At 40.7% G+C, this 12,408-nt stretch overlaps 1 protein-coding gene across 1 annotated transcript in view; it reads left to right on the top strand.

Annotated features, from left to right (window-relative positions):
- Positions 1-12,408, top strand: part of LOC148019336 (plant/protein) — a 77,624-nt gene that overhangs the window by 39,999 nt on the left and 25,217 nt on the right. The window contains exon 3 of the mRNA XM_087701359.1: positions 7,806-7,863. Coding sequence (XP_087557485.1) covers positions 7,806-7,863 — 58 coding nt within the window. The remainder of the gene's footprint in view (positions 1-7,805; positions 7,864-12,408) is intronic.

Below are 12,408 nucleotides of genomic sequence, written 5' to 3'. Positions count from 1 at the left end.
CTGCTGTTGTATGGGAGGATAAAGGCATAGGGACTCTCTCTCTCTCTCCGATGGCGATGATGCTACTTTTTTGCTTCTGTTGCATGGGAGGGAGAACTAGGGGGTGATATCTTTGCAAAAAACACAAAGCATTGAATTTAGTGATATCTTTGTAACAGTAATGGCAACAGTGCTAGCTTTGGCACTGTAGGGGAGGGAGAAGTTGGGGAAGCCAATGAAACTTGTGGATTTGGCTGCTATAGGGGATGGAGAAATGGGGGATGATATCTCTACCAAAAACACAAACCTAATCTAGTGCTCTCATTGACACCTTGGGGTGTGTGAAGGGACTATTCAGTCCCCCTTGTATTCATCATTCTTCCATTGTCAACCCAGTTGCTAAAGCACGATTTTCCATGGACGAACCAAATGTTAGCATTCTATCATGGCTTCGTGCCAACCCAATTTCTGAAGCTATACTAACAAGTTAATGGAATCAAAGAAAACACAAAAATGAACAAAGATTTCTAGTAGAGAGCTGTTGCGGAAGCTATGAAAGGAATAACATACATTTTAATATAATCTTCCATAGATAGCTCCTACAACAGTTCTCATATGAAAATGCCTTTTTATGTCTCAATATTCCATGATAAATGTATTGCAGAGAGCAATCGTGGCTTGTAGTATTCGTGGCTTCTGCAAGCTTGGGAAGACTAATAGGAAGAGCACCTGAATCTAATAGACAACCCATGGGGAGACATTGATACCTATACTTCTATATGTAGATGATATAGTCTCATCTCTAGCACATCGGAGGGGCTGCAACACCACCTAGATGCACTATAGGCTTTTTGTCACGATAGGGACCTCACGGTGAACCTCGCGAAGACTAAGATTATGGTGTTTGACACCTCTACTCAGTGGATTAGACGATTAGTGCCCAAGTTTACCTATGGAGAGGAGATTTTGGAGGTGGTCTAGAGATATGTCTATCTGGGGATTACATTCTCAGGACTGAGACTCACCATGAGGAGAGCAGCTGACGATAGATTGACACAAGGCTATGCAGCCCTCGGATCTATGGTGAGCCAATGTGCATGCATACAGTTTTAAGAGCCTTGGACGAAGTTTTGGCTCTTTGACACCTTGGTTATTCCAACACTCTTATATGGGGTTCCCATATGGGGATTGAGCCTATACCATAATAGGAGAGCCACACAAGATGAGCTACTTACCAGAGGGTAGAAGCACTATGACGGATGGGAGCAAATGGAGAGGCCACTAGTGTTGATGATTTCACGAATGGCCCGGAGTAAGCCCTCAATCCCGCACGAGATTGTTAGAGTTGAGTTGGGAGCACCGCCCATAATGGCAAAGGCCCTCTTTTAGACAATGGTTTTTCTGCATAGGCTCTAGAGCCTACCGAGACAGCCCGACTTGCTCTAGAGTCATCCAAACAGCTAGCTAGCCTCATAGGAGGACACTAAGTGTCGGTACGCTTGGGCATAGGCATGGCTAGAGCTACATGGATTACAAATGGATCACCTCCCACCCCTACAATACAACTTGGATTCCCCTCACCTGGAGCTTAGTAGGGGGAGCTGATTTGCATCATTCAAGCGGACATTATTCAGCCACACATAGCTAGGACGTGGGTGACACCTACTGAGGATTTGGGGACGAAGATGGCTTTCTACTGAGAGCACCTCCAATGCTTATCACTTGATGGATTTATCATACACCCCAGGTACCTGGACACACACTTGTCTCATAGTGTACAGTGTTCCGTTGGACAGCTCCGCACATCCTCACACTAGCTACGAGTTGAGACAGGTAGATATGGAGCAACTTCCCTCTCCCCAACGGACCGGATTTGCCAGCTCGAGCCAGAGACAGCGGAGGACTATATATGCAGATGTTGTATTACTATTATTAGATGAAAATAATCAGAATAACAAGTACAAGAGTCACAACAGTGTGGCTAAAGAAACCGCTATATGCCAAGGAACTAAATCCTCCTTCGGGAGAAGGCATGCGTGCTAAATAAGATCCAACTGCCAGTGAAGAAGACCTTTTAGCTTGCCAATGTGACTTGTGATAGAAATACGCGGGATCTAGAGCATGGCAGATGCGGAAGCTATGGAGGTTGAAAGAGAAAGAAGAAACTCATGAATACATTGACCTTGACAAAGACAAATTGTCACACAAGTGAATTAGGTTCCAAGATTGAGACTTGGACTCATAAACACAATCTTGTGTATGGACAGTGACATTGACACTTTACTAGAAAGAAAAGAGTACTATCATTGCATTAGAAAAAGAGTGCAAGTACAATGCTTTATAGGATTTGAGTGGTGGTACTTTCTCCTACTGTGCATATGGGATTCTGGTCCTGAGCCCTCACTGCTCCTCACAAAGGGACAGAAGTAGGTGTGATTGCAAATATCTCAACAACTTTGAATGCCAGAGGCTGAATTAGAGATGAAGGCATTCCTGGTAGTCCAATTGTGCCAACAGCCCCAAAAATGAAAGAAAGGGAATAATATTTTCATATGGGGTTGAGGTGGAGTGTGATATTTGGCCCTTCCAAAGACCCAATCTTAAGGACGAAGTGAAGAACCACAACTCGCCAGACAACATGGATCAGATATTTGTAGCCAGTGGGCATGAGATGCATCTATGGTGGGAAGATTCTCTCTCCTTCTCATTTTACCTAAAGCTTCAGCAACAACTTGCGGTGCACCTGCATTTACAACACACAAATTACTGCTTTAAGTGAACATTAATAAATAATGCTTTCTTTATTCAGATTATGAAAGATACCTCCGTGTCACGTTTCCAAAAACCTAAGGTCAATGACCTCAGGTGGTGTGACAAGATGCATCTGAACAGATGTGGGGGGACCAAGTGTATCAAGGTTTGCTATGGGCGTCAAGGGCACCTCAAGCCCTACAATGCAAGGACGAAAGAGGATGCATGACCAAGACACACGGGTTCCTCATTGAGTACCATAGCCATCAATCCAAAAGTCAAGGAGTGGCTAGACAAGTTCGAGGAGAAGACTGATTAGATCCTTGTGGAAAGCCATGATAAAGACCTTGTAAAAAGTCACCCTTTTAAGCCTTAGAATGCATAAAATGATGTGCCCAAGACATATACATAAGGGTTGGGGAAGCTTCTTTCTAGAATCTACACTTGAAATGGGCTCTTGCACGTGTGAAATCTACTTCAAAGAGGAGCCACGAGTTCAAGCTGGCAGGGGGGGGGGCACATTTCATGTAGTAATAATAGGAAAGACACATGTCAGGAAGGGGTGAGCTTGCTTTGTAGTGTGTAAAGTGAGGAGAACAAAGAACAAAGGAGGGATGGAAAGCTCGTGGGTCGAGGAGTAGGGAAGAAGAAACAAGAACAGGTCATATCTACTTGCTCAAGGGTTGGAATGAGGTCAGTAGGCAAGAGTGAGTCTTGAGATTTTGGGGCTTGCTGGACACAAGGGCACAGTAAATTTCTTCAAATCCTCTTTGTAGAATTTTCTGCAGCAACCTCAATTCTGTCATTGAAGCTAGGGGAAGCGTTTTTGGAGGGATTCTATGTTGCATCCGAGAGGCATATTCAAGGAGGAGTGAAGTGGCTTGTGTAGCCTGCCTATTTTCACCAATTAAGCTTGTGGATGCATAGAAATGAAGAGACTCCTCTCTCTCGTTGTCATCCTCTTTTATCATCCTCTTTATGCATTATGGCAAGTGAAGCTATGTTGTTATAGAAGACATGCAAACGTGAAATGTAGTGTGTGGATTCCCTTGCAGTAGAGAGGAAGACTTATGGTGCTACGAGTAGAAAGGAATGTGCCTTAGGTGATGGGATGATGTGGAAGTATGTTGGAGTGGATGGAAGTGTTGGAGAAGATGGAAGCTAAGGTGGGCTGCCTAATGAATGTGAAAATGATATGGAAACCTGTAATCTTTCATTTATCGAGAAGGCTGCTCTCCATCTTTCATTTCCACATTCTTGCTTGTGAGGGTGTGCAAAGTTGCAGTATATTCTGTCCTCCTCTTTGAGCACTTTCTTAACTTTGAGTTCTAGTTGCTTATGATCGTAGCCTATATCTTCTCCATCGAGGTCGTTTTGTAATGCTTCGAAAGTACGGGGGCAGTAGTGGAAGTGTGAAAATTTGTTGTAATAGACTACAAAACACAAAAGAAGAGAGAAACGCTACAAAGAGAGATGAACAATGCTGCAAGAAAGTCAATGCTCTTAGCTTATCTTGCATACCACTGGGGGAGAAGGAAGCCTATTGCCCTTGTCCTGTCGCATTGCGCGATCAGCCCAGCCAAGAAGCAAGACCCCCTCTCCAGAGATCAAATGGGACACCACTATAGACCAATGGACTCAAAGATGCGCTCTCAAACATAATGATAGTAAATCTCATGCAAGGATGGAACACCAAACCCATTTCCATGTTTATGCCATGTGTAGCAAAGATTCCTGCAACTTAGTTGTTGTGTCATATGTAGTTGTCTATTTGTAGCATAGCAACTAAGAAACACGTTTCTTTCAATATGAAACTTATGAAACGTTTCTAAGAGTTTAAGAACATGGTTGGGCAATGTTAAACATGATGATGATGATGATGTGTAATGACTCGTAAGGGCTCAAGATTTGGATGAGAGATTGATTTTTTTGTGATTTTGTTTAGTTATTGGACTTTGTCAATCTAGTATCTATTCTTGTCTTGAGAGTTGATTATTATATGACTTTAGTCTCATTTATGAGTTATTTATGATATATTATGATTCATTCTCGATTTGGACATTTTGTCAGCTTGTTTTGAAATGAGAATCATGATGTTGCAACTTGACTCAGTCCATATTGTAGATAGGCTATTTACATGTTTATTTCAATTTTCTCTGTATGCTATATATGAATCATAATGTTTGAGTCCTAAACTATAGTATAGCTTGTCCAAAGACTAACTTTGACATAAGTGACAAGTCAATAATGGATCATGGATATGTAATGTATTATTCTCAATTGACTATTATCACTCAAGCTCAATTGGCTATTCTTTGTTTAAGAGAGTTCCATAGAGGTTTAGAACCTCTTTTCTTAGTCAAAACTATTAAAAATCCCTGTATTAAAAAACCCGTGCTTCTTATTTTATCCCCTCTTGAAAGAAACTTACGAAACACTTTTTTGACGTTTCTGGCTGCTATGATTTGTAGAAATTCACACACTCTCCTAGATATCCTTTGTGGCCTCTAGTTGAGCTTTTAAAGAGCTACAAATACTACATTTAGAAAATTTACTAGACTAGCTTAATGCCACATGCTAATATTCTTTATTCCAAATTCTATATGGATGTTGATTTTGATATTCCCTCTTTGTAATCTTGTTTTTGTAGTGAATTTCACCTTGTGTAGAATATCAACCTAATTATATGTGTCTAGAAAAACCAATTGAATCTCTTTCTCTACTTGAAAAACAAATGAATGTGACCGGGGGTGGTCAGCCTATAAATAGGCCAAAAGAATAGGGAAAAACTAAACAGGTTGGGTAGTTAAAACTGGCCGACTACTGCATAAATCAAATTGCAGCAATAAAATATAATAAAAATGTTGCACAAATAATGCACATGCCGCGTGGCATCCTACATAGCCTCTCTGGCCTGCCCGACTGCCTGGAAATGCTGGAAACCATCTGATGACTGCATGAAACGGTCTGACTTATGTCTATTACACTGCCTAAGCCCATCTAGGGGATGACTGAATCTCTAACAAGGAGGTGTTATCTCTTTAGTGTGCAAGCATTCTAGAACCAGAGTTGTTAGTTTATTGTTTGGTAAATTCCAGTTTGGGCTTTTGTGCTTGTTAGCCTATGCTTTCATTGACCTTTAGTTTCACTGAAGGCTGGTTTCAAGGAGCCTTTGTTATGATTGCATGGAGAGGGAGTAAGAATGCCATTGAGCTAGAGGATTTGATCTTGAAACTTTCAAATATGGAGAAGAAAGGATCTCAATCAGGAATAAGAAATAGGGATTGGAAGTTTGAGAATGACCATTCCGTGTCTCTACATACACTATATAAAGACATGGGAGTAGGAGCACATTGGCATTCCTGCCATTTCAAAGGCTGAAAATGACCCTTTCTAAGAAGCCATTATTTTGAATGCATGGAGAGGGGGCAAGGATGCCATTGGCATTGGCTTTGTTCTTGAAACCCTCAAACATTGAGAAGAAAGGATTTCTCTCTTCAAAACATAGCAACCAGGAACAAGAAATAGAAATGGGGAAGCTCAAGAATGACCATTCCGTGTCACTACATATACTATGTAAGAAATGGAACAAGAACAAATTGACATTTGCTGCCATTCCAAAGGTTGAAAATGAAGAGGGGGGCAAGAATGGACCCAAAGCATGGACTTTGATCTTGAAATCTTCTGACATTGGAGCAAAAGGACCTCTCTCTTCAAAGCATAGAAACCAAGAACAGGAAATAGGAGTGGGGAAGTTCAAAAATGACCATTCATGTCATTACACACTATGTAGAAGGATGGGATGGATGCACATGAGCATTCCTGCCATTCCTAAGTCTGAAAGTGACCATTTCTTGCTGCTATGCAAGTTCAAAAGGATAACCCTTACGTCATAGATGGGAGCTCAATTTCAGCACCTATGACATTTGGACAAGATGCAATGCAGCCATAGAACAGCAACATATTTCTACTCTGGAGACCTCAGCCATGTATGGACAAAATCATTCATGCTGCCAAAGGCAGATGGGAGGGATTGCAAGGTGATGCAGCTCGTGTGAGCAGGATACAGCAAGCCTTCCTTCATACTTGGGAGATTGGCAACTTCTTCACTCAGGGGTGCCCCACACTGTGACATTACAATTCCTAGGCTGGTTGTCCTTTCAACCTTGTATGCGCTCTTAACATTTTCCCCTGAGTAGAGAGCTAGGGTGCTAGCATTCTCGATACCTGTTTTCTTTATGGCCAGAGGGATCTTGAATGTATTTTCCCCTCGATGGTGATTGTAATTTGTCACTGAGCTGTGCTTTTAATAGAATTTCTCTTCTTGGAAGAAAAAAGGTGGAGCTGTAGCATGTGATTTTGAAGCGAACAGCAATTGATATACTCTCGCACCATTGTTTTTTGTATCTTGATATCCTTTTTCCAAGCTAAAAACAGTGCATACCATATCACATGGATGAATAAGGAGTTGTTTGGGTGGGGGAATTATGTGCTACCTTTTTATCACTGTAATGTTGAATGAATGGTGCAAACAGCATTATAGAGAATGAGCTTTGTGCCTGTTCCACCCAAGCATGTATTAAGTATATTCATGGAAAACACATCAAGTTCGTGATTGAAGCAATTATCTTCATGCTTGAACATTTTGTTAGTTTTATTGCCTTTTTAGAGCACCACCTAAAATTCCTAGGTTCATACAAGAAAGAGTTAGGTTCAGGTTAATCATTGACTGTGTCTTGATTCTTGGTAGTGTTTTGCAAGGCACAGTGTGTTTTGCAACTGTGTGTTGATTCTAGGTAGTGTTTTGCAAGGCACAGTGTGTTTTGCAACTGTGTGTTGATTCTAGGTAGTGTTTTGTCTCAAATCTTGGAAAAGATCTAGGCCTGAAAGATTAGGTGTTTTACTTGAACTTTCTCAGTATAGCCATGCAAAACTACTTGGACCTGCTTCCCAGCTCTCGTGGTGTTTGGCATAATAGGAAGTTATGTTTTAGGTGATTTGCACTCATAAAATGTAGAGTTCAAGTCACGTAGGGACTACTGTATCATAATTATTTTTAGTGCTTTCAATTCTAGGAAGCTGTTGCTGTGACAACGGAAATACAGGAGGAGCTTCTTGAACAAATGGGTGTTGGTATATACTCTCATATTGATTGTTCCTTTCTCATTAATAGAAGCTTGAATAGAACGTATGGTCATTATATGCCGTTGTTTGTTGAAGTTACTAGGAAATTAGATGACCCTACTCTGTTTTGAAATTTCCAAAAGGACCATGATAATTTTATTTTGAAATATTTCAAAAATGCATATTGCTTATGGAAATTGTTTCTCAGTATGCTCAAACTGACATCTGAATTGGCAATGTTGTCCACGTCGACTATAAACAATCATGTAAGTGACATTCAAATTGCTGCTTGTGGCCCTTAAGATCCATCTAAACTGCAAAGAAGTTAAAAACCAATTGTATCAAAGGTACAATCTTCATCATCTTCAAAAATGAGGCTTTTGTCCAACCATTTAACAGTCTTCTTGCAAAAGGATGTTACCTTTCTAGATTCCCAGAAAGGGTGAGGAATGGATTCCTCTTCTTGCAGATCAAATAGACACAAGAGACCTGCCTGATTTGCAAATCCCATCTTTGGTGGGCAAATTATCCTCCATTAAAATGGTATTAAGGTTGTAAGAAGGGACAGCTTTCAACACTCTTGTGGCTCTGAGCTTTAAGACCTCAAATTTATCAAAGGAGATCTCTTCCTCCAATGTTTCAGGAATTTATTGAAGCAAGCATTGCTCCTCTGCTCAAAGTCTTCCTGTTTACTGCAGTGCATTAAGTACTTCACAGCCTTATCGGTCTAAGCTTTAAGACCTCAAATTTATCAAAGGAGATCTCTTCCTCCAATGTTTCATGAATTTATTGAAGCAAGCATTGCTCCTCTGCTCAAAGTCTTCCTGTTTACTGCAGTGCATTAAGTACTTCACAGCCTTATCGGTCTAAAATTTACCAGCATGCTGCCTATTAAAAACAAACGCAGTCAGCCCTACTGGCCCCTCCTGCAACTCTATTCCCAGCCACTGAGCCGCTTTAGCAGTGATTGCTTGAAATGGGCAAATTGATCTGGTTAGGACATTATCTGGAACTTTGAGAAAAATCAGGTGAGGTTATGGTTTTTGCCCTCTTCAGATCTATAGACGTTTTTGTTTACTTCTAACTATTTTATGTCATTCAATTATTGCCTTGTTGCTTCATTGGGATTTTGGCTAGAACTTGATTCTATCACGATCCCATGTATCCAACCAGATCCATATGATATGTTGGCTTATTAGAGAGTGGACTTCAAATGAGATAGGATTGGCTGGATATCAAAGAACATGCCAAAATGCATCATGGACAGGTGACAGCTTGGCATAAGTTAGATGGCGAACAATGTACATGTAGCCATTTGCTTGGCAAGGGACTATGATTCGACTAGTCAGTTTAATAATTGATTAGATTGTGTAAGGAGTTGGATGAGTGAAATCAAGGTTTGGGCAACATTATTACCAATTACTTCATTCAGAGATGTGCCTATGTCAAAATAGATTGAGAAGTGCTGCTGTGGACTACCCAAGGAGATGAGAGATTATTGTACACAGACAAAAGCGACCAGCATGGCTCAGTTGATTGAGAATGCAACAACAGCAAATGCACTGTTGAAAGGTCACATAACATGTTTCAACAGTAACAATTCTGTGTTTACCAATAATAATGAAGAAGTTAGAAGGCCTTTTAAGGCTGGTTTTCAGCTAGCAAAGAAGTTCAAAAAGACAAAGCTGCTAGAATCCAAGCTGAGCGTAAAGCTTTACATGATGCAAAAAAGTGCTTTATTTGTGAACAGGACGGGCACATGGCATGCGGTTGCTTTGTGTTGAGTGGATGAAACCACTAATTGCAAAATATGAAAAAAAAGGCAAGAAGTCTAGACTATCTGCAGGACTGGTATCAGATATGGTTGATGAGTAGCCATACGGAGATGCCACAGAGTTATCTTATGCTTGGAGTGAGGTTAAAGATCAACAGACATTGATTTTTTTAAATCTTGGTGGTCGCATGAATTTTATATCTGCAGAGTTAGTAGCAAAGCTTGGCATCCATGAGGATGTGATGGATCTTTGGGTGAGGTAGATTTCGCATGTCCTGGTCACTCAAAGTCAGTTACTCCCATCATTGGAAAGCTCCATTTGCATGTCCAGAGTTATGTTGACAGTGAGGAATTTCACATTATGCCTTTGGAAGACTGATGTTTTATTGGGTATACCTTGGTGTCACTGTGTTCATGCTTTGGTGGATGCATTTAATAGGAAGATTGCTCTTGAGCATAGAGGTAAGAAACATGTGCTTGATGTAAAAGTAAGGGGGAGTTAGTCCTTGTTGTATTGGCTTCAGCCATTGCCTCAGTAATGAAACATCATCTATTTGCACACTTGTTTTTTGCAAAAGAGGTTGATAATAATGACCGTAAGTTGGATTGGTCCAGTTGAATAAAGCAAGGACTGAATTCTTAAATGAATTTAAGGATTGCTCTCAAGAGAGTATGCCAAAAGAACATCCACGTGAGCGACTTGAGGATCGTGGTATAGAGCTAGTGCTAGGTAATTCACCACAGAACAGACCATAGTACAGGAACAGACCATAGTACAGGGTTAGTGCAGCCCAACAACATGAAATCATGAGTTAGGTGAATGATTTGTTAGAGAAGGGGCGTGAGGATGTACACAAGACAACTGTTGGGACTACATTTTGCTTGTATGAGTTTTTGGTTATGCTAGTTGGGCTTACAAATGCACCTATTTTTTCTAATCATATGATGGATTGTATTTTTAGAGCACATCACTCTTTTGTTGTCGCCTTCTTGGATGATAGCATTGTGTATTCAAAGAATGAGGTAGAGCATAAGAAGCATTTCGCAATTGTATTTGCAAAACTCAGAAGGCATAGGCTGGTCATTAATGCAAAGAATGGCCTGGTCATTAATGAAAAGTATTTGCAGAACTTAGAAAGCATAGGCTGGTCACCCTAATGCAGAGAGTGAATTCTTCTTGTAGGGGACTCACTTCTTGGGGCATATAGTATCGAAGGATTGTGTGCACATAGACCCAGCAAAAGTGGAAGCAATACATAGCTGGCCTCACTTGAAAAATCTTCATGAGGTACATAGCTGTTTAGGCTTGTATTCGTACTATGACAGGTTTACTCGATACTTTGCAGAGATTGATTCTCCTCTTCATGCTTTGTAGAAAAAGGGCGCATCTTTCAAATGGGCTGAAAAAGAAATTGCAGCTTGTGAAAAGCTGAAAGAAAAGCTTACTTCTGGTCCAGTGTTGATCTTGGTAGGTCTTCAGAAAGCTTTCACTGTCCAATTGATGCATGTGGGAACAACATTGGTGCATCCTTGATGTAGGAAGGACATGCAATAGCTTATGAAAGTATTGTGTTGCAAGGTGCTAAAAAGAATCTGAGGTCGAAAAAACAGTAGAAATACTATTTGCTTGGGGCTGATTTCAATGTGGAGACAGATCATTAGACGTTGAGATATGTCCTCACCTAGACAAAGTTGTCTAAGAAGCATATGTGTTGGGATAATGCATATGTGCATGTGAAAGGTGAAAAGAATATTGTGGCTAATGCATTGTCGAGGAAACCATAGGTTTCAATAGTGTCCATTGCTTATCATCTGGAGTTAGATAAGATGAGGACACCATATGCAGAGGATGCTGACTTTCCCTAGAGTATGTGATCAATTATTTGATTGTCAATATCATGAGGATTACACTATGAGAGATGGTTTTCTAATGATGCATGAATGGTTATGTCACATGTGTCACAAAGCAACTTAGAGCTAAGGTTTTGATTCAGGGCCTTGTTGCACCATATGCAAGGCATAGGGGCATTGATGCTAGTGTTAAGGCGGTTTGGTATTTCTTTTATTGGCCAACTTTGAGATGTGATGTTGATCACTATTTTAGGACATGCATTGTCTATGAGAACATTGAATTTGATTGTTAGAAGGCACTTGGCTTGTTATAGCCCTTGCCTATTCGGTGGGAAAGCATAGCCATGGATTTTATATTTGATCTTTTGAGGAAACCTACAAGGAAAGATGGGATATGGACTGTGATATGGAGGTTTAGCAAGAAAGCTCATTTCATTCATGTGAGGAAGATCACAACAAATCATATTGCAAGGAGTTCATATAGAACATCTTCAAGTATAATGGTAGGCCTTCGTCTATCATTAGTGACAGGGATTCGTGAAAGAATGGTCTATTTTGGAGAGGCATATTTGAGAATATGGACATTATGCTGAAATTTTCATCTTCCTTTCATCCACAGACTGATGGTCAGTCTAAAGAGGCAAACTCTAGTATAGTTTTTCTAAAAACCATGTATATAAAAGAGGGTGTCGTGTCCTGCATCGATAATGAATATCGTGTCCTGCATCCCAGTCTCATACAGAAGGTAACGGCCCTGGCTGACTACCTGCTAGCAGAAAGCTTCCCAAGAGATACATCCAAGGCTGGGAGCCATGTGGCGAAGGATGTGGTATGCTCCTCTCCACACTAGCTGCGCCGCCTCGCACGACCAAAGGCAGTGCTTTGGGGTTTCTAGAGGCTGTTGTGTGTAGCGCTTACAACCTCCCTCT

This window comes from Lygodium microphyllum, chromosome 20 (genome assembly GCF_053477565.2).
Source record: "Lygodium microphyllum isolate KBCC chromosome 20, Lygodium_microphyllum_v1.1.10, whole genome shotgun sequence".
Classification (NCBI taxonomy): Eukaryota; Viridiplantae; Streptophyta; class Polypodiopsida; order Schizaeales; family Lygodiaceae; genus Lygodium; species Lygodium microphyllum.
Note: the sequence above shows the minus strand (reverse complement) of the source record. Positions and strands in the feature narration are given on the sequence as shown.